At 42.8% G+C, this 22,519-nt stretch overlaps 6 protein-coding genes across 6 annotated transcripts; 1 reads left to right on the top strand and 5 right to left on the bottom strand.

Moving 5' to 3' along the window:
- Positions 1-606: 606 nt before the first annotated feature.
- On the bottom strand, positions 607-5,964 carry EAF01_009278 (uncharacterized protein). The gene is given in 4 exon segments (XM_038917534.1): positions 607-5,254; positions 5,269-5,604; positions 5,636-5,766; positions 5,852-5,964. 4 exon segments carry the CDS (start codon positions 5,928-5,930, stop codon positions 941-943), a joined length of 4,860 nt encoding a protein of 1,619 aa, XP_038767139.1. The 5' UTR covers positions 5,931-5,964; the 3' UTR covers positions 607-940.
- Positions 5,965-8,780: 2,816 nt separating this feature from the next.
- EAF01_009277 (uncharacterized protein) lies at positions 8,781-11,362 on the top strand (the record flags this gene model as incomplete). The annotated part of the gene is made up of 3 exons (XM_038917533.1): positions 8,781-8,911; positions 8,974-9,165; positions 9,220-11,362. The coding sequence occupies 3 exons, from the start codon at positions 8,781-8,783 to the stop codon at positions 11,360-11,362; spliced, it is 2,466 nt and encodes an 821-aa protein (XP_038767138.1).
- Positions 11,363-11,967: 605 nt separating this feature from the next.
- EAF01_009276 (uncharacterized protein) lies at positions 11,968-12,441 on the bottom strand (the record flags this gene model as incomplete). The annotated part of the gene is made up of 1 exon (XM_038917532.1): positions 11,968-12,441. One exon carries the CDS (start codon positions 12,439-12,441, stop codon positions 11,968-11,970), a length of 474 nt encoding a protein of 157 aa, XP_038767137.1.
- Positions 12,442-13,227: 786 nt separating this feature from the next.
- Positions 13,228-13,827, bottom strand: EAF01_009275 (uncharacterized protein; the record flags this gene model as incomplete). The annotated part of the gene is made up of 1 exon (XM_038917531.1): positions 13,228-13,827. The coding sequence occupies one exon, from the start codon at positions 13,825-13,827 to the stop codon at positions 13,228-13,230; it is 600 nt and encodes a 199-aa protein (XP_038767136.1).
- Positions 13,828-18,640: 4,813 nt separating this feature from the next.
- EAF01_009274 (uncharacterized protein) lies at positions 18,641-19,237 on the bottom strand (the record flags this gene model as incomplete). The annotated part of the gene is made up of 1 exon (XM_038917530.1): positions 18,641-19,237. One exon carries the CDS (start codon positions 19,235-19,237, stop codon positions 18,641-18,643), a length of 597 nt encoding a protein of 198 aa, XP_038767135.1.
- Positions 19,238-20,678: 1,441 nt separating this feature from the next.
- On the bottom strand, positions 20,679-21,640 carry EAF01_009273 (uncharacterized protein; the record flags this gene model as incomplete). Its single annotated transcript, XM_038917529.1, has 3 exons — positions 20,679-21,145; positions 21,215-21,290; positions 21,380-21,640. The coding sequence occupies 3 exons, from the start codon at positions 21,638-21,640 to the stop codon at positions 20,679-20,681; spliced, it is 804 nt and encodes a 267-aa protein (XP_038767134.1).
- Between the last annotated feature and the right edge of the window lie 879 nt (positions 21,641-22,519).

The following is a 22,519-nucleotide window of genomic DNA, read 5'->3' as shown; positions in this document are numbered from 1 at the left end:
ATACATTATTTAGTTAGTCAGGAACAAAATGACTGTTAAAGCAAATATACATTGATGATGGACGATGTATGTAAAAGTTCCAAGCATCGTACTATTGATGATAATAATTCGCTATCGGGTTCGTAAATTTCGCAAGAGTTAATAATATACATACTTCTCATCAACATCCTCCCTTCTCGGCAATGTCCTTGTCTTAGGGAAGGGTGGGAAAGTGGGCAATGGAATATCGAGTTTCGCGTCGGGGTATCAGGGCATAGAATTATGTACTTGTTTTTCATACTGTCTTGTATCTGTTTACTATGTAGGTCGGTATGTAACAGCGAATTTATTACTCTTTGCTGATTTGGGTAGAGTCGTATGTGTAATTTTACAGATATGTGTTTTGATGGTTATGGTGATTGTGATTATGATTGTGATGATGAGTAGGAGGATCACCGAATAAGAGAATGAGGATTGTGAAGATTGTGTAGAATGTGTACAATTTGTATAACTTTGAATATATGAATAATGAATGTCGTATCATTATATCGTATATAATATAGTTATATACTCCTCCATTCATTACACTACTCTTCTATCCACAATATCCCCCCCTACAATCCAATCCACTCACCCCCAATCCCTCATTTCCAGTGAAAAACAAATACCGATCGTAGATATAAAGATTTTGGATACCTAGGTATATAATAGTGGTAATAATAATACATAAAACAAGAGAACAAAAGAAGGTAAAGAAAAGAAAAGAAAAGCCACACACATCCTCCAAACTATCCGAAACTTTTCGCTCGCTAGTATGATCCCATTATCCTGTTTTATAGCTACAAACCCTCCTCTCTAATATAGAAATACACCTCTTCTCCATTCCCCATTCCCCAAACCTCCAACCGTCATAAACTAAAACATCTCAAAAAACCACCCGCCTCTCCCCTTTAAAACCCCCTCAAATCAACAACCCCAAAAGTACAAAAGAAACCTGTAAATACAATAATCCCCATCCACCAAGCCCCATCCTTACACCCGCACTCTTTTTCTTCGCCGACTCTGTTGCACCTCCAGCACCTACAGTCATCGTCCCTACAACTACAATCCCCGTTCCTCCCGCCGCCAAACTTAATATATCTCCACCCTCCGTCACTGTTCCTCCAGCCGTGAGCGTTTGTCCCCCAATAACCAAACTGTTCAATGGAACTACGCTTTGCAAACTAGCAGTACTTGTTACAAACCCACTGTTTGCATTAACCACCACCGCATTTCCAGTCGGTGATAAAGAAACCGTAGATCCATCAACTGTAATAACGGAACCTGGTTTCAATGTTTGACTACCTATCACAACTTCAGAGGCGGAATTTTTAGTAAAGGTCGAAGATCCAATCACAACAACGTTGGAAGGGAGAGAGGTGGTACTACTAGGAGGAAGAGTAATAATAGTACTTCCTTGCGTAATCGCACCTCCGGGAGTCAAAGTGGCGCTTCCGATGACGAAACCGGATTTGGTGAAATCGGCTGTTACACTAGATGTTCCGACAACAACGACACCAGGGAGGGCTTCGGTGGTGGTTGATAAAACGGCCTTGGCACCATTGGATGGAGATGGAGCTGGTGTGGGCGTAGTACTTGTGGTTACGCCATTGATGATGATTGCAGAGCCGGATGGAGCAATGGAGATACGCTCGCCGCTTACAGTAGCTTCGGAACCGGGTTTAATAGTTTGTGAACCAACTACGAAGTTGGAGCTTCCTTGACTGAGAGTTAGGGAATTAAACACAACGGGAGCGATGGTGGTTTGGCCTGGTGAAGGCTTAATGGTTGTGGGAGTTATAGTCGGGCTGGATATCGCAGTGTTTACATCGGGATTGGTCTTTACGCCGGTGGGTGATGATTGAATGCTGGAAATTATAGAAGCGGTGGCGGATGCTAAGGGTAATTTTTCTGTGCCGCCCGTTTGGATGCCAGGATTACTAGCTACGGGTTGGGTACCGATTATATCACTCGTTCCAGTGGTTGGGAGAGCTGTACTTTTGTCACTCGGTAGTCCAACTGGAATTCCAATAGCAGGAGTAGTAGTTCCAGTAGATAAAGGTGGAGATGCAAGACTTCCAGTTGCGGTGTTAGTTAGATTGCTTGTTGGAGCTGTGTCTGCTGGCTTTGTTCCAGGAACAGAAACAGGGTTTGTAGATACAGGAGGAATTGCAGTCGATCCAGGAACTGTAGTTACTAGTGGTGATGTGTTTGTAGTATTATCAGTTGGCTTGGTTCCAGATACAGATACAGGATTCGTTGTTACCGGTGGTGATACATTACTTGTTGTCCCTGGTAGCGATACATTACTCGTTGTTCCAGCTGGATTAGATACAGGCGGTGATGCAATTGATGGAGAAACTGTTGGTCCTATTGATGCCACATCGGTCGCAGTATCAGTCGGTTTTGTTCCGGGTAAAGATACGGTATTTGAAGTTGCTTGTGGATTTGAGATCGCCTTAGCAGTTTCAGTCTGAGCTTTAGTAGTTGACAATGTTGCTGGGGCAGTATTTGAAGTTTCTCCTCCGCCATTACTAGTGTTTAAAGTCACAGGACTAATCGTAGGTGAAACAGGTGATTTGGGTGACTTTGTAGTTATTGGACTTGAAGTAGCTACATCAGGTGACTTGGTATTTCCTGTATTAGTAGCAGGAGCGTCAGGTGGTTTCGTTGTAGCTGGTACAACCGGTGTGCCACTTGCTAAGGCCAACGTAGGAGTGTCGGGCAATTTAGTGGTTGCTGGATTAGAAGTAGGAGCATCAGGTGATTTGCTCTTAGCTGGGTTAGAAGTAGTAGGAATTGCAATGGATCCAGGAACTGTAGATCCTAATGGCTGGGTATTAGTTGTAGTATCAGCCGGCTTACTCCCTGGGGCAGATACAGGATTTATTGGATTACTGGTGGCAGGAAACGATGGAGACGTATCCGGAGACTTGCTAATTGGGTTGGTTGTTTGCACACTGGTTTGAGAAACTAATGTAGGCGCATCTGGCGATTCGCTGACTATACTAGAAGTGATATGATTGAAGGTAGCTGGATTGGAAGTGGCAGAATGACTATCAGACGTCTTACTAGTAGTTTCGGCCACTTTTGAAGTAGCAGAAACACTCGTCGAGACGATAATACTAGTAGGTGAAACAGAACCTGGTGTCTTCGAAGTGGAAAAGAATGAATCAAGGGTGATAGTATGTGGGCATACTGGTAAGACTTGACCGACAACCGAGAAGGTTGCCGTACAACCTGAGATAACGCTCGTATTCATTTCAGTTGATGATGGTTTAGAGAAAAAAGTTTGAGTGGGAGCGGTTTTCGTGCTTGATTCCCCTTGTGTTGATGCAGATGTCTTTGAAGAGAGTGACTTTGATGATTCTGATTTCGTACTTTGACTCGAAGTCTGAACTTTAGTTGTAGATAATGTAGTAGTTTCTGTTACTTCTTTTGCCGTCTCTGTCTTAGAAATAATCTCTGAAGTTGAAAGCTTTATTGTATGAGAAGTCGTCGATTGCTTATCAGATAACGATTTGAAAGACGTGGGAGACAAATTTGAAGTCTTGGGCTTTTCACTAGCAGTAGAACTTTCACCCGTAGTCTTACTGAGTATTGAAGAGGATGTATGAGAAGCCCCTTCGATTTTTGTAGTCTCGGTCTTTTCTGATCGATTGGAGGAGGCAGTGCTAATTGAATGGATTTCCGAGGTCTTAATCGATGTAGACACTCCCTCTACTGAACTGCTATGCTTTGGAGTTTCACTGACTGATGATTTGGCACTTGTTGTAGCAGTTTCAGGTACTCGTGCAGAGGTGCTTATTTTTTCAGTGTTGCTTGCAAGCTTTGTACTTTGAGAAGTTGTTTTCGGTTTGCCTGTAGTAGGAGTTTCTACAATTTTACTCGTGACCTTTATTTCCGGTGCACTACTTTGTCCTTGTACACCCGAGCTATGGGATGTAGTATCTGATTGCTTGATTACAGAAGAAGCTTGTACTTGCACACTCGAGCTATGAGATGTAGTCTGTGGCTGTCTAATCACAGATGAAGAGGGTGATTGTACACTCGAGCTGTGGAATGTGGTAGCGTTGGGAATTGGGCTGTGAGTACTCGACTGCTTTCCCGAAGATGACTCTTGAGTAGTCTGAGTTTGAGTAGTCTGAATTTGAGTCTGTGACGATTCTAGAGTTGGTTGGGCTCCAGTAGTAGAAGAACTGGATTTTGATTCTAGAGTCGATTGACTTTGTGTTTGAGTCGGTACCCCAGACGCTTTCGAGGTTGAGAGGCCTAGAACCGAAGAAGCCGATGAAGAGGATTTGCTTGTTTCTGATTTGCTTTCTTGTGTTGTTTGAGTAGAAGAAGCCTTTGAAGTTGTTGAAGTTGAAAAAAGCGATGAATTTGCCGAGAGGGGTAGACTTGATTCCGATCTGCTCTCATGTGTTGTTTGAATAGACGATCCAGCTGTTTTGGAAGCCAAGACTGCAGTCGTAGATACTTGCGCAGAAGATGCTAAACTGGATTCCGATTTGACTTCGCGTGTTGTTTGAATAGAAGAAGACCTAGGTGTCTTGGATGTCAAGATGATTGACGATACTTTGGAAGGCTCCGATCCAATCTCCGATTTCGACTCACGTGTCGATTGAACAGGAGTCTCAGATGCTCTTGAAAGAGAGCTAGATGTAGAAGTTATTGAAGATTGGGTCAAGCTAGCTTCAGATTTGGATTCATGTGTTAACTGATGAGAAGATTCGAATGTTTTTGACGTCAATGTCCTTGATGATCCACTTGCAGATACCAAATTAGCATCAGAGCTAGATTTTAAATTTATAGCAGTAGAAGCTGGAACAGTTGGCTGGGAGACTATTGTTCCAGAAGAAGATATCGAGAACACAGTCGTAGATGAAGCAGAATTGGAAGCCCTGGATGCGATAGACTCGCTCTTGATGGCAGAAATAAGACTTGACGATAAAGAATCAGTAGACTTGGATGCACTAGAGACAAATGAAGGCTCAGACTTTGATATATCAGTATGCGCTGATGAGGCAGATGAGCTGATAGTTTTTGAAGATTCAAGGAGTTTTGTTGAGTCAGCTGACGTTAATGTCAGTGTGAAAGCTTGCGTTGTTGTCGTGCCACCAGACAAAGTCGTCGAAGAAAGTGGTTTCGAAGATAACCCGGATGTCTTTGATAATGAAGATTCATCAAGTACACTTGAATGCGAAGCAGTGGCTACAGAAGAGACACTTGAGAGCTGGGTTGGATTACTAAGTGCTTTGATGTCACTAAACTTATTGGCTCAGTTGACTCTGAGGTGGTAGTACTAGAAGCGATAGCAGTACTTAAAACTTTATCGGAAGCTTCAACGGAAGTTTTCGAAGACTGGAGTGATAAGGAGGCTGAGTGAGAACTGGTAGGACTCGACTTAAGATCTGTGTTGAAGGCGGTAGTGTGTACCGATTCTTTCAATATGGATGACTCGGCCGGAATTGTAGCGGTAGCCTTTTGAAAAGTAGATGCTTCAACCACAGCTTTATCAGTATATGGAAGTGGTGTGGGGTGTATGAACGATAGTGACAGTGGTAGGACAAGCTTCTCTTGCAGCTATCAAGGGCTGGCCACTTGTTGAAGTGACTGTTGCCGTACAAGAGACAGACAATGTGCTAGAGGAAATGAGTGTGGTGGTCGGAGTCCCTTTTGATAATATGGTAGAAGAAGTTGTATGCGACGATGAGGTTTCATTAGTATACCTTCGAACTACATCATCTAGGAGGAAAGAATATATCAGCAGATGTAACACTTAACGCCACAAGATGAAGCAATCCCACAAGTCAATATTGACTAATCTTACCTTGGTCTAGTTTAGAAGAAGCGGTTACTGGATCTAGAAGAGACAGGGTGCCTAGGAGAAGAACTGGCAAAACTTTCATGGTGAAAACGGGACAATACGCCGGGCATCAACCCATTGATAAAGTCTTATGAGAATATAGAATTAAAAGAGACAAACGACGAGAGAAGGAGAAAAGGAACAGAATTGTAAGAGGAGGAGGTTCCTATATTCTTCTTGAAAGAAATGAAACCCTGGGGCTGAGTACCTAGGTAGGATATTTCTCACCCACGAGCCTGCATCACGAAACAATCTCATGATGAAATTTGGATTTCAAATATGTTAAACAGTTGGGTTTGTAGGTTAAGTCACTTGGTAGTTGAGAGAGTAACAAGTCAAATTCCCATCCCAAAAATTACAAGGGGGTCTTTCCCTTTCGCGATGGAATGGAAGGCTGATCAACGAGATCTTCATCAAATTATTTGCTGATGCAAGAGTCGATGCTGTGCCTGACACTAATGAACTTGCATCGTAAATAGAGTGACTTGCTCCATTCGCAACTTAAATCCATCGTAAGCAGCATGCATGGGCCAAATATAGAGCCTCCATTATACGAAAACAAATGAGTGGAAGGAGCGGTAGGTAGAAGGATCAAGAAAGATCAAGGAAGGTCACGAAAGCGGCTGTGCCAGTTTGTGATGGGATGAATAAGACTCGGTTGAAATAAAATACAGTAATCTTAGTGGACACTTCACAGGTTCAATATAAAAAATGTGGCCCCCCTGCAGAAAAAGGTACACTGCGTAAGGGAAAACAACGAAGCACCCGAGGCACCTACATATAACGATAGAAACCGCTTTCGACCAACCTGGAGTATTCGTTAGGTGTGGGTGCACTGTGAGAGCGAGAGTGAGTGTGGGTGTGAGTATGGGTGCGATGCAGTATGTTGGCTGCGCATTCTTCTCTCTTTCTCTCTCGCTCTCCTTTTCAGGATATTTTTGGAGGCGGAGATATTCTGAAGTAACATCGGTCCACACTACCAGAAACCTTGAAGTAAGACGGATTTTCTAGAGATCTAGTAGATACACTTAAATGGGTACCCTCGTGCGATAATGCAATTTATTAGATTAGCAGTACGCTGAGAGGATCAGTAAAAGTAAGGCTTAGGTGGCAAATCTGGGAAAGTATAACAAACCCACATTTCCAGAAGTCTAAACATTGCTGGAAGTGACGTGAGGAAGGTTCTTTTTTTCCAGCACGATATCTGCTGTACTGGTGTACCTCCTCGTATCACAATGCCCAAACATATGTGAGAAAACTGGGAATCGCCCGATGTCACAAAAAAAGATGGTTTGTAGGGCCAAAATTCAAGTACGGCTGCCCGTATCGTGCGTGTATGGACGAGTAGTCGCCAGGAGACTCGAATAAACTGGAGAATGGCCGTTTTGGGGGCTCTTTACTATGGTGATGATGGTGGTGGGTAGTCAGTCTCGAGGTAGTCTCGTAATGAAGTGTGCTGCCGCTTGTGATTAGTAATCTACTCAATCTACCCGAGCCTTCTCCTTCTACTTATCATTTCTTGAGATTTCGGAACACAATATGAACACCTTAATGATATATGCATATATATCATTCTAGAGCTCTCGTTACTATCTATTCTAATATCGTAACATCCCCAACCATGGTCACTAAGATACAAGTCAAGTATTATAAGAGACAAATCGACCGGCTTTCACCGCGTTTCCGAATCCGACAACTCCTTTCCATTTCAAAGTAACAATCCACATGTTAACAAACCATTCCATCTCTTTAAATCTCAATTACCACCCACAAAAGAAAACTAACCGTCTGACATTCTCACTCATCATCATCCCTATTCCACGTTTTCGTAAGGATTCAACCTCGATTAATCCGATCCTTGGAAAACAGGGGGCCTTGGTTTTATGTGGAAATCAAATGACACGAAGATATCGTTACATCGTCGCGGATTTGAAGAATCAGCCCCTTGGTTTCTTTTCACAAAAAAGAAGCGGAAGATCAGGGTGGGATATACTACTTTGAATTGCAGTACAGTATCGCTTGATTTTGCAATTGAAAACTTGGGAGCTTCATTGAGGATTTTGAATCCAGATTTAATGGATCAATGATCATTTAACTTGGTGGCCGTGTTTTGAAAGAGAGCCTCAGTTTACCCCAGGTTTACGTTTCAAATGCTCAATTGGGATCATTTTGCTACAACTCTCGGGATACAATATAGGGACCTCAGAAGTACCTTCAAGCTCCCTTGTCAAAGCTACACAGAGCTACACAAAAGCTTCATAGAGATATTACGAGTGCGGTACCTTTTGTTTTCGTCATCCGTCTACCAAGCGAGGATAGATTTCGGCCCCAACGTTATACAGACTGTTCGACCTATTGTCTTATGAATCTCCCGCTTCTACAAAATGGTGATTGAAGATTGGTTATAGTCATATACCACATATAGTCCATGACAAAGCCAAAAATGAATCCTTCTCATGAATTATGCTAATTATCCAATCTCGCCCCTCTCACACATAGTAGCACCATTCTAAGCTCTAGGCAAATTTGATAGAAGCTGTTTCTCCCCCTCCTATCCATCCGCAGATCCTGGCAGTTGAAATTATCTGACACACGATATGGTAGTATGGTAGTATCGTATAGGTGATCGGTACGCACAGCACGTTTTTTGAATCCTCCAAGTTCTCGACCTTTCCTACGTACACTACTTTTCTTTTACACTTTCCCGTCCTGATGCAGATCTTGTCGGAAATTTGTGTTCAAGTTACACCTCGTTCGTGCCGTCTAAACCTGTTTTCGTCTTTTCTCTTTTCTCTTTTCTGTTTTTCCTTACCAGCTATTGTATCATAGCCAGCATGTTCTGTCTTTTCAACAATTATTGATCTTATGAAACTCTCCTTAATGATCTTTTCCAATGCCGATGTCTTCAAGGAGGTATCTGGTCTTCGTCCTATTGCCCATTCTCGGCCTTTTTGACCAGACGTTGGCTTCAGAAACTTCATCAATCCCTGTTCCACCTCTCACCGTCCTTCCAAGCGGTAATTGGTAAGTTGTCGTCGATCTTCAAGCTTCTATCTAAGCACGTCACTTGTTAACAATTTCATTAGGAACGGTATTGACGGGAATTGGTCAAGCTTCTGGCTTACAGTGGGAACACCTCCTCAACCTATATTGGTCTTCATATCAACAGCAAGTAATCAGCCTTGGGTCGTATCACCAGATGGCTGTACTCCATCAGACCCAGGAACATGTTATAGCTCGAGAGGCTTGAATTTTAACTCAAATTCATCTACTACATGGTACGTGGATTTAACAAGATACATTCTATAATCATGGCATTAACAAGAGTTTAGGGTACCAAACACCATCAACCCCGGAGGTGAATTCGCTTTGGAAGTTGAGTCCAGTCTAGGCCTTACTGGCAATGGAGACTATGGCAACGATACCATCTTGTTAGGGTCCCCGGGTAGTGGATCTCCCTCCCTAAGCTCACAAGTGCTCGCAACAATCGCCACTCATGACTTTTGGCTGGGTCTTTTTGGTCTTAATCCGGCACCTACAAATTTCTCGAGCAAAACTGAACCTGTCCCAAGTTATATGTCCAATCTCAAATCTCAGGGCCATATCCCATCATTATCATATGGCTACACTGCTGGTGCTTATTATCGTAATGGTGGGGGAGCCAATGGTGGAGGAGTCTTAGGCAATCTTACTTTAGGTGGTTACGAAGAATCTCTCTTCGTACCAAATAACCTTACTGTCGATTTTTCCACTTCTGGCGATGACTTAACGATTGACGTCAATGCAATCACGATTAAATCACCGGGTGGGACATCTCAAGTTGTATCATCGCCATCATCCTCTTTTCTAGCTTTTATTGATTCATCGGTCCCATACCTATACCTACCAACAAGTATATGCCAAAAGTTCGAAGAAGCTATTGGTATCACCTACGATACAGAATCAGAACTTTATTTACTGACTGATGCCCAACACACTACACTTGTTAACAGAAATGCCTCTGTTGTATTTACTCTCACAAATTCGACGTCCAAAGCCATGGTAAACATCACACTCCCATACGCTGCTTTTGATTGGTGGGCCGAATATCCTCTTGTAAAAAACAGTACTCGTTATTTCCCCCTCAAAAGAGCAGCCGATAATTCTCAGATCACACTTGGACGAGCATTTCTCCAAGAAGCATACCTGATTGCCGACTACGAACGTTCTCAGTTCTCCATTCATCAACGCAATTGGACCACATTCTATCCCACCTCAAATCCAACTACAATCTTTCCTCTTAATAATCCCGCACCATTACCTTCCTCTTCAAAATCAAAGATTTCGACTCCTGTCATAGCAGGCATTGTACTCGCAATTCTTGCTTCAATAGCTTTAACCTTGTGTCTAACAATTTTCATTCTTCGTCGCGCACATCGACGCAAACAAGCTCCTGGACGGTCAAACACGGTTTCCACCTTCGCATCAACATCTCGAAGTCTCTCGAAAAAAGAATCCTTTCGATCCGCTCCTTCTTCTCCTTTACCTTTACCCTTTATCTCTAGCAGAGACAAAGCGGACAAAAAATCCAAACATGTCTCCAATGCGCCTTCAGAGCTAAGTTTCTTCGACAAGGGCACTAATTCTGTTCTTCTAACACCATCCAATCGCTCATTGATTTCTCTGAACATTGGTAAAGCCATCGGAAGCCCCAATCTCACACTTAATCCTCAATATAAAAACTCCGGTGTCTCTATCTCCCGTAATCCCAGCCATAATAATGCGGCAGATGCTATCCTCAACAAAAACCTCAATTTGGTTCCCACCGAACCTAAACCTGCATTTCATCTCGCAAGTCTTTCTACACGTCGTAAAGAGCGCAAGAAGAAGAGAAAAGAAAAAGCTCAAGAGATATATGAATTGAGTGGTGGTAGCGATGGTTTATGCTGGGCTGAAATGGATGAGATGGATGAAGAACTAGAGGAAATGGATAGCCGTGCAAGTAGTCCTGCCTTGAGCGCACTCAGTTTTGCAAGCGATGCCGCTCTCATTACATCTCACTCCGAAAAACCAAAGCCATGGATGGTCAACGATCGTGAAATCCGCGGGAGTGGAAGTATCATGAATATGGGCATGAATAGAGACAGTGACATGGAACGCATGAACCGAATGGACCAAGAAGCAGAAGCATATCGGGAACGAAGCGGTGGTCAGAGTCATCCCGGGACGGGAAATGGTACTGTGACGACGAATAATAGTCCTGGGAGGGAATCAAACTTCACGAATACGACGATGGGGATGGATACTCCGACAGATGGGGTTGGAACGGGTGGTACGTGGGAGTTTGAAAAGTATTTGGATTCGAGTAAACTGCCTTGGGTGCAGAGAGGAAGCGGTTTGGGCGTGGTGATCGAACCTCCTTCGCCGGTGGCGCAACCCGTTGCGGCGATACCGGCATTGAGAGAGGGAGCTCAGGCGCCGGGTAAGAAAGTGTAAATTGTGAGGGATTCGATGAGGAGTGCGGGACAGAAGAGGGAAAGTGAGAAGGGTGTTATTTGGGGAAGATTCTAGCATCATCTTCCTCATCGACTTGTTTGATCTCCGTGTTTATGTTAGTCTATCGTAACGTCACACATCTTGTTAGTTAGTATTCGGGAAGAAAAGATAAAAAGAAAGAAAAGTCAGGATAGGTATGGATTACGAATGGGAGGGATTTTATATGTTCATGCATTAGCGTATCGTTGTCATTATCATTTTCATTCTACAGGGAATATGGGAATTAGGGTTATAAACAGGATAAGGGATTAGGAAAGGGATTTGGAAGATAGTTTCATGATTTGATACCTGGATTTGAAAAAGAAAAGATATGGAAGGGAGGGGGGTTTTATTACTTTCTTATGGATATATTATTTAGCAATTGGAAGATATCATTTGGGTGACATTCAATAGACTTTTCGTGCCAGATAAAATGCCACCTTATTGTCTAAATAGCTTTGTTACCTTTTCCAGCAATGTCATTCATGTATCGAGTCATCGATAATTCCATCATTTCCCTGAATTTTTTCCCCATAATTCTCTTAAGTACACACTCGAATTCCACATCACAATCCATCAATACGTATCTCCTTACCATATCTCAAGCCCCCACCCCAAACCCAACCCTCATACCTCCCCCTTCCAGTATACGGCGGTGACGCCCCCAGTATCTCCACCTCTCCATCCACCACATCTATTTCATCTCTCCTATTCCTCGCACTACTACCATTTATTCTCTCTCCTCCCCGAACATCCCCATCCCCTCTCTCAACTCCCCCAACCTCACAATGCCCTCTCCCTCTCTCTCCTCTCGTAAACGGCAAAATACCTCTCCATCCTTTTTCCCGCCTTCCGATCCCGCCTCTTTGAAGAGAAATCCTGGTAGTGTTGTCTAGTTCATGGAGTTCTGGGGTTTGAGGGGATGGTTGTGTTTGTGTTTGTGTTTCGATGTAGATTTGGTATTTGCAGATGAGGAGGAGGAGGAGGAGGAGGAGGATGGAGAGCAGGACGTAGCCGGTTATTGGGATGATGGGGTTCATGGGGTGGATGGGGAGGGTATGGAGCGGGGAGTTTGTTGGTGGTAGAGAGAAGTTGGGGTACTGGATGCTGAGTGAGAGTGTGTTATGACGAAGTGAAAGTGAGACTGCAGATGCAGTGATTATGGGAATCCGGGAGGGAAAAAAATCCGATATTTCTGATACAGACTTGCTGGCACAATATTAGTTTTCGATTACGAGGATGTGAAGACTTTGTTCTTGGTAGTCTGGTTTGAAAGGGGAAGAGAAGTGGTATGAAAGAATTGAGATAGAGGAGACCTTGTTAGAATTGGAAGGACTTTAAAAGATGAGATACTGTTTCACTTATTCGAAGTCTTCTGCGGACTTGGAAATCCAAAAAGATATACTGTGTATCATATGACTCTAGCAAATAAATACATGTGAGTGGTGTGACTCGATGATTGCTACAGTTATGGATTATGATTCACATCGAAAATAATACTCATGAATGAATCATCAAAATCAAGCAATCATCACTTGCACGGATTTAGAAGTTTTGAATGAGAACGAATGCAGAATCTTCGTTGTCGAATATCTTACTATCAAAGCTATGCTCCTATACAATCAAATCCCATGAGGCTCCAAATTCTTTTTCTCCCGCGAAAGTTTCTCCTTCCTATTCGTTTCCATCCCGAAAATCAACGAAGCATATGTCAAGGTCGTCCAGCGAGACCTATGATGCCTGTCAAACTATCCTATTCCGAAACCCAGCTCAGAAAATCCATATATTGGTCACAGCCATTGAGAAACTCGAGCCTGAGGAAAGATTTAACTATATGGAGGAGGAGGAGAAGGAAAGACCGTAGCTTGTGAATTTCTCTCTCTAGAGCGACCTCCGATTTCAGCGCATGGAGAAGGAAATACCGGGGTTGAATTAGACGGAGTGTATTTCATTGTTGTCACAGGATTACTGTGAAGTGCGAACTCTCTTTCGTCGTTCTTAGTGTCGATAAAAACGGACGGAGCCAAACTAGATAATGGAGATTCTTTTGTAGCAACATTTGTTTGTGGAGTGTTTGTTGTAGGCAGCTGATATTTTGTCGAATTTTTGCGGTTGCCAAAAATTCTGCACCAGATTCTCAAAATCCAGCGCTTGATTGCGCGATAGAAATTTTCCAAAGAAACAGCAATAGCATCTGAGACGAGCATCATACCCACAGCTGCTATGAAAAGAGGAAACACAACGATAGCCGTAATTGCCCAGAAGACCCAACCCACAATAAAACCCACGGCAAGCGGCGACAAACCTACTACCAACAAGAAATCGTTGAAAATACAACGGACTAGCTTATTCTGGGGCTGGCGATCAATGGGGTCGAAATAAACAAGCGTTTCCATCCATACATCGAGAACATTATAAGACTGCATATCTGTTGATTCGTAGAGTGTGATTGCAATGGTAGGAAGAGCTTTACAGGCTTGCTTTGAGCGTTTCAGATCTCAATTTGCTTTCGGGAGTTATGATTTAAGTATAATGATTTTGGTGAGGGTGTAGATACTTGCAACTCATTACGTTCTCAGAATGCAACTGGAATCTCGAAGGTGGAGAGATTGTACTAGGAGAAAGCATCCCAGTATGACACTTGTACTTGTGTAGCCTAATGTCGTCTATTCACTCGAACAGTCAGTGGAATCGTATGATATGGGCCATTCATTAGCGAAGAGCCAAAAACATCTTATTTCCTGACCTCCCATGAAACAATCCCCTTTTCCATAGTCCTAACTCTAAGCCCTTCCCCGTTCCCATAAAGTTACATCAAGATTCTGCCAAATGAACGTTCGGCGGTACCTTGATCATGGCAAATTGCTCTAGTCGGCGTGCTCTAGCTTGCGCTTTCTCTTCTCTACTAATCTGAGCCTCTAATTTCCTCTTCTTGAGACACCCGTATCCACAGCAGACGAAGATTAATATGAATACTAACACCGCTCCTGCTACGCAGAAAACAAGACCGTAAATGGAGCTGTTGCTATGATTTAGATATGTGATGGATGTTGCGCTGTCCATATCCAATATATACTTAAGATGAGGTTACTTAAGTGCGAACAATATTTCTTGGGATCGCGACGACTTTGAAGAATAAGAAGGTATAATTGCAAGTTTAGAAGTAAAAGTTTTTGAAGACAACATGAACGGATATACAAAGATAAGTGTTTTCTGTACATTTATATGGACACATAAAAATCGGGTAAGAATTAGGAGGTTGGGAAGGCGAAAAGGGGCAGGCAGGAATGTGAAGTACGCCTCCCAAATTTGGGATGTGTAGGATGTTCACAAGAAACTTGACTTCTTAAGAATCTTCGGAGATCTTGGAGAGATGCAGAATCATCTGGATACGAAAATATGTAAAGTGATTAGATTATGAGAAACTAAGATGGGGTTATGAGATGCGACTTTTTGTCAAGTCCTTCACCACCACATTCTTCGACTACAGAAATGCATTCCAACGCAATAGAACGAGATAAAGATCCCACACAGAAAAATCTTTCGTCATCGAAGTGTGTACTCTGTAAGTCGACTTTCTGAAACCTACCGAGACTACTCTGTACATGCGATCCGCAGAGTTTGGCGCACAACATTCCGGCAGATGAGGCCTAATGGATTGTTTTAATCTTCGTCTGACATTTGACTGATCCAGAGAAAATTGCAGAATGGAACGGTTTTCGGACCGCCACGACTCATACCCATGATTATTTTCGAATGATTCACAGCTGTTACTATGCATACTGGAACTAAAACAATACGAGGCAACTTACTTCCATTTTCGTAGTTTGTGGATACCGAAAACCGAATGAGATAACAGTTTCTTGAATGGGGTGAGTTTGACGGGACATGAATGAAACGCAAAATGAAGTTTGAGAGAACCTGATCTTTGATGTCCTTTATTCAAGCGCAATTTTTGTTAATTCCTTCCTGCTGCCTTTCTACTGTATCATAACGACGTGAAGCCATAAAGGGAAAGGTAGTCTCTGACACGTACTACAAGAAGCCAACGCAGTGGACCGTCGATTAAGAAGCACCAAGGTATTTCTTGCCCGGGAATATTTGAGATAGACGCGAGGGATCAATTCCATGGTTAAGAACCACCATCACCACCATCGGGGCTGTACTTACCGTCGCCACCGCCATACCTGCTACCGCTATTCCTTTTCATACAACAGCAGATGAGGAAAGACAATAGAACAAAAGTCCACCTCTGACTGCTAGTCCAATAAGAAGATTCTTCTCCATTTCGTATTTAGGTTGAATTACTGATTTTAACATAGTATTTAGATTTGGTTGTGTATTTGGTTGCGAGCTTAATATGAGTCTGTAATATTCAGTGACTTGCCATGAGATATTCGTGAAAGGAGTTCGTGATGGTAAGCATGTATCGGATTTCGATGAATCGAGGAGGTAGACTGGTGCCCTGAGGATGTGAAGACGTAAGAACATGGTATATCATCTATCGTCAAAAAGATATCCATCATGCAGTAGTATCATAAAATGCTGAAGTCTTGAATTGCGAGATTCGTAATGCGGGTCGAGTGATGGAGTGTGAGCGTGGGGACATTGATGACCCTTAGGAACTCTAGAATCCCCATGAAAAAAGGTAGCTTCTCGTAAACGAGAATGGAAAAACAAAAGGACTCTTATTTCGATTTCACTATGATATGGTATTACATCACAATGTTTGTTGTCCTCCATTTTCCATATGTCTTTTTTGATATTGGTTTGGACGAGGACCTATCTGAATTCAACCTCACAGGCTATAAATCACGTTTCATAGATTCAAAGGGACACTCCAAAGCATATGGAATCTTGTTTGCCAATAATGTCGATAATTAAAGCGAAGAATCAATCGATGCATGAAATCCTTGAATTCCTAAATATCTGAGCATCTACCAAACACAAGAAGTCCTCTCAAAATCCCCATTTGGCTTTCCCAAAAGCATATCTTGATGCTCAACCACCGTTTTCTAAACATCACGCAAACAATACAAAAGGAACACGATCTCCACAAATCCAAACACCCAACTTCAATATTCTGTTCTTCATCGAAGATATCATAGCCAAACACATCGCCAATCTGATCCTCGTATCAAACCCCAACAAGCAAAACCGCCTCCAACACTAAGAGCTATGAATTTAAGACATTCTTGCTCTTCGAATAGAGCCAAAGTCTACGGTACAACCCAGCCCGACGCGGTTTACCACGGTAATTATTTCTCCAGCTCCGATCATCATCGCGTCTCCGGCATGCTTGGCAGCAAGACTGAATTCTGCATGCTGTCAGTCTGACTTGGTATAGATTAATGGCGTTGAATTTCGCATTTGGGCACGTTCGGGTTGGTTCTTGGGGAGGGGGGGGTGGTATCTGACTTGGATTTTGAGGAGCTCATGTGAGGGAGTGGTGGGTTTTTGGTAAATGACTGCTGTTCGTGAAACTTTGACTTAAACTTTTGATGTAACTACTGTGAAGCGAAATCTAGCGAAGAGTGCAAAATCTGTCAAGGCAGGAGTGTGAGGTGGGGATATTGTGAAGGCGGCGAAACTTCAAAATCGAATTATGTGAGAGTACCAAGCTAAGTGAACTGAATGTTGAGATGTATATTGGTTAAGCAGTATCGTATGGAAGAATGCCGGACTTTGAATCCTGAGAGTCGCAGTTTTGAAAGTTGTTGAAGGAAGTATTGGTGTATTTTGAAGCCCTCAGAGGGTCTGAAAGTATCAATAGCCTTCAAGAAACGAGTGGCTCCTAATTCTTCGACTAGAATTCGGCTACGAAGAACTGCCTTCAAATGACTCCTAAAAGTGACTAATACCACTCTTACATATGACTCGAGCGAGCTCTAAACATCCGAATCACTCCAACTCTTTGGCGACAAGAATCTTTCTTGCTCTCTTCTTGTCTCTGTAAGTCTCAATATTATATATCATGAGTATCATGGCGATACCTCCAATGAATATAACGCCTACTACTAGCACGAGTTCAAACGAAAGAGAGAAGTTTCCAGGTATCTCTTCGACGTTGTGAGTGGATTTGTGGAATTGGATAATTTTTTGGAGAGCGATATGGTGCGGGATTGTGAGCTGGAGTTGTAGCGTGATGATGAGTAGTCAAGATCTAGTGAGCTGAAGTGCTGAGGGGATGACTATCTAAAAATGTTTTCAAATGATAAGGTGGTTAAAGGCGGAGAATGTGGGAATGCGAGGACGCGAGGACGCGAAGATGAAAAGTTTGAGGTTTAGTGATACGAGTGTTATGAGTTCAAGTGAACAGATCGAAAGACAAGAAAATCAACAAGTAGTATGTGATAGCTTCTTAACGAAGAAGTTAGAGTCTGACTTTGAGAAGTAAGTTGTGGTGTTGAGAACGTATGAAATCCTATAGTATTGAAAATTTAATAGATTGAGAACTCGAGGGGTACATCAACAATTAGTCTACCCTAAAATAAGAATGTTGACTCCTGATAAATTGGGTAGATGAGAATGGCTTGTATCATTCATTCCATGATTCATGGAAAAACTTCGATTGCGAGTTACTGCTTTCAAGATATCGTAGTAGAGGAGTGTAAAGTGTTGTACTGTGGGCAGATTTTAGGAAAATGTTCAGATTTGTAATGGAGAGTGAAAGCACATGGTTTCAAACGCTACTAAGAGGCCTAATTGATCTTCTAGAGTTTAATTCGGTATATAAAGGAGAGGGCAGCTGATGAATCAAAGTATGAATATCAGTAAAGTAGCTAACTTCACGATTTAAAAATATTGATTCCTATTCAGCACAACTAAATTCGCATCTCCCCTCCAAGTACCGATTCCACCTCTCCTCTCTTGAAAATACATTCAAAGAACCCCGCACTCCAATCACCCCAGCAAGAAGACTAGATGTAATTGCACAAGAATCACTATGATGATAGTAGTCATAAAAAATTCAATTTGGGAAAGATGTAATGAAGGTTGCAATGAAAGTTGCAACACTTGATAGAAAATAGCAATGCAAATATATCTAATTCCGACGAGCTATGAAATCCCTCTGAACCATCACCCCTACTCTAGGCACCGTCCAGATTCACATATCTACATATTTCCCAAGAAGTCCATCACTGATTTTCACACAAGCTTCTGCCACCCTGGTGCGACCGAAAAAACTTTGATTCCTATCCCTCCCAGCTCCTAATTCCAGCTGCGTACTTCATAACCTCAACCTCGAAACTTACGAAGATGGCTGTGTCTACCACCAGCAGTGGCCAAAGGCTGCGAACTCGTTGGAGCTGTGGAAATCATGCTAACTTCGGTAATTGGATTTGATGACGTAGGAATGGAGTCTTGAAACCCTGCTGCGGCTAACAAAGTACTCAAGGGCTCCACTGCGAAGGATGAGTAGATATCGATAGACGAAGTACTACTAGTAATAGAGATCGAGGACGGTTGTGCACTGGCTGATGTAGCTGAAGTAGTAGGAATGGTGACAATTTGACTGCCTGTATCATCAAGTTCTGCTTCTGGGGTAAAGAAACGATGCTTGTTTCGATGTTGAGACGACGTGCTGTGATGGGTATGAGATGGGTGAACTCGGGGGGATTCCCTTTTCTCAAGAACAGCATACATATTAGTCAAAGCGCCTGTAGGGAGACTCCTAGCATAAATATTGTTTGGATTCATGCCCGCTATTTCACGCTTTCCGGAATGTGGATCTTCGTCATGGGGCTTGCGCAAAAGGATGAAGGCAGCGATACCTCCTCCACAGGCAATCAAAAATGCAAGAAATATTAGACCTTGCTTAGTGTTGTGATGCATCTCTAAAGATTTTGCAGCAGAAATACGATGGTTTTATTTGCTTCCTACTTCAGAGCTGCTTGATATCTGTCTTGGAGCGCGAGTGTGTGCTATGGGTGTTCGCCTTGGATACCGAGTATGTGTTGAATGCGTTCGCTTCGTTTGTCGAGTATGTGCGGAACGTGAACGCCCTGGTGACTGAGTATGTATTGAATGTGAAACTTTCGGTTGTCGAATGTGTGCTGGTCGAGGACGTCTTGGAAGTTGCCCCAATTCTAAAAGATTCAAAATAGATTTGTTCTTGGTCGAGGTTGGCGGAAAGAAAAGTAAAGAAGGATCGCGGCTACTAATATAAAGCATGCGCCTGTGATTGCATATACATTTGCTTTACTGAATTCCATAATTTATGACTGTTTTTGTTTTTAGAGCAGCGAATGATCTTGTAATCAAGTGAATTTCTGGAAAGAGAAATGACTGTGGTCCTATTACGTGGAGCTTAGAAGTGTGAGTGGACAGGCTCAGATTATTCGGAAAAGGGATTGAGAAAAACATGAAGTACGGTCCCTAGTCATTCATTACTGTTCTGTGTCGCAATCTGATATTTCTCGAAATGAAAAGGGCGACCAGTTGAAGCAGATGTGCTCAATTTTCATACGGCATCAGAGGCTAGTATAATGGTATACGTGCTATGTGTTGAAATAACTCATGAATCATCGCACCTGTGTTATTCAGTAATATGTGTAAGGTTCAATGGAAATCCAACCAAGCTGATGGTAGCAAGATTCACAAATAGGAGGTATCGACATGCCTGATAGGTATCATTGACCGCCAGCCATGAACAAGGTACTTTCCTTGTCACAGCCTATGATTATATCGACAGACAGTTTTTTTTTACTTCTTTGTAACCACCATCCTTCATAGTAGGCGGAAGACGACTTCAAGCTTCCTCTTCAGCCCACATGAAGGGGACAAGTCTTGGGGTAAAAACATCTCAAAGTCAAGCAGTCTTAACGAAAGGAATCGAAAGGAGGAGAGAGGCGTATGAATATTACCGAAGTGAGTAGAACAACTACAAGAAATTTGAAAGTATTCTGAACTTTTGCGAATACCTCGGAACTGGATTAAATTAAAGGAAACTTCCAGTACCACAATACGGAGCGTTTTCGGGAGTAGCACAGCTATAAACTAGAACTTTGCTTTGTTACTTTTCCTCCAGAAGATAATAGCGATGAGAAAGATTCGGAGAAAAACCACTAGCCAGCTAACTTCTTCGTACCCTTTTCTATTTTCTCGATTATCCGCTATGCCAAATTTTGCACCGCTTTTCATTTTTATATCTGTTTGTATTGTCATGTTTCAAACTGTGATACTTATAGTCAATTCTAAGAAATTGAACACAAATGAAGCAGCGCTAATATTCATAATCATCATAAAGCGTCGTGTGCCAACCCCGTCAGCATCACTACCATGGTAGTTGCAGAGGTGTAGGTAGATCCGTCCCGATTGTTACATCCGCGGTACCAATATCTCTAGGACCTCTTGGTGCCCAGTATTGACCAGACTTACTGATGTCTAGCTTCTCTGTCCATTCAACTAAGCTTTTTGCAGCTTCATCAGGTGTTACTGCTCCTCCGTCATCCCAATATTTATCAAATCCCACCCCTTTTGTCATCTCTGTTCGCATGAATCCAGGATGTAGAATCGATACAATTATTCCATGCTCCTTCAAATCTAGCGAAAGGAGCTTTCCAACCATGTTGAGGGCGGACTTTGAGGCATGATGTCCATAATTACCGCCACCTTCTTTCTCGTGTCGCAAAGTGATTGAGCCTGATTCGGAGGAGATGAGAAGGATTTTGGAACCTTTGGTGATGTTTTTGGCGCGGAACAAAGATTGGAATATGAAGGGAGGAGAGATGGCTGATGTGGCTAGCGGATACAACGTCAGTATACACGGACGCGAGACCTGGCACGATGAGGATGCTGCAAAGTCCTTACTGTACATCTTCACTTGTTCATCCCATTTTGGACCATTGACAAAGTCTTCTGTGGCAAAATATCCAGCAGTGATAATCTGAGATTTAGTCAGTCACATTTAGGTGCTGTGCAACGCCCTCAACCTATTCTCCTTCTAATGAAATCGAGTTTACTGAGCGGACATACAACGATATCAAATGTAACTCGTCCACCCTCAACCATTCCACCGCCGCCTCCGAGCATACCCAGCTGGTTCACCAATTTTCTGCCTACTCCTTCTTCTGCGACATCGATATTGGGAATCCATACAATCTTTTCACTCAGATTGGATGGGCCAGTGGCAGCGCGAGTGGTTCCATAAACGGTTGTTGATTGCTGCGAAGCGTAATTGTTCGCAAGTGATGCACCTAAACCACGAGTGGCACCTACAATTAAGATGTTGGTCATGTTGAAAGATTGATGATTATTGGGATATGAAAGGAGATTTTCGTTGAGTATCACTGAACATCTGAAGCTGGCGAGGTAACTAATTGTATGTGAGCATTGCACTCTAGGCTGTCGACGTAGCCATGACGTCTTTTTAGCGTTAGATGATAACAACATTAGCGTCTGCAACCCCACCTCAACCCATTCAGGGTCTCAATCCAGGATGAGAGCGTGCTAAGTTACAGCGATTCACCACCCAAAACACTTACCAAATGGCTGGAGAGCGATACAAGCCTTTCTTCATTCGGATCGAAAGCAGATTCCATGTGGAGTGTCCTATTGTATGTCAATCCTTCTACTCGTAGGACCTTTGCCTAGGCACAAGATTGACGTGGAGAAAAAGATAAGTAACCAGTAGGTGATCTCATCATTCATGATATAAGAACTGGTATAAGCTTTGGTTGATCAATGGTTCCAATGCTGCTAGATGGTGCCATTAACCAGAACTGACAGATTTCTGCTACTACTGGTCTCGCATGAATACTAGGTAGCTATCCAAACAGGCAAGAGTGGGTGATGGTAGTTTATGTCGAAGAGAATCTCACAACGCAGCCCAGAAGCCCCCCGCAGGTTTGCAAGGGGTTTGGATCTACTATTCCTAGATTTCGTCCCAACACCACAGACTAAAATAAGAAGATTGGCAAGTCAAAGATTAGAGCACCAGAGACAGACGATGGATCTGGAGATTGCAACCGTCAAATTCTCGATATTTTACCAGCCAGTTTCGAGAATTAGCATAGTTAGTGGTTTCGAAGATCAAGGACCCATAACATACCTCCTATCAATGCCTTCCTGACTTTTAATATCACATGAACTCCCTATAAGAGTATGTACTCGGTA

This window comes from Botrytis porri (assembly GCF_014898465.1).
Source record: "Botrytis porri strain MUCL 3234 chromosome Unknown BPOR_013, whole genome shotgun sequence".
NCBI classification, from domain to species: Eukaryota; Fungi; Ascomycota; class Leotiomycetes; order Helotiales; family Sclerotiniaceae; genus Botrytis; species Botrytis porri.
This window is presented reverse-complemented; position numbering and strand designations above follow the sequence as displayed.

Coding starts and splice junctions, on each gene's coding strand:
- EAF01_009278 (XM_038917534.1), bottom strand. CDS start 5,930: ATGAAAGTTTTGCCAGTTCTTCTCCTAGGCACCCTGTCTCTTCTAGAT. Junction 5,767..5,851: donor TTCTTCTAAACTAGACCAAG/GTAAGATTAGTC, acceptor CTTTCCTCCTAG/ATGATGTAGTTCGAAGGTAT. Junction 5,605..5,635: donor CTGTCTCTTGTACGGCAACA/GTCACTTCAACA, acceptor AGCCCTTGATAG/CTGCAAGAGAAGCTTGTCCT.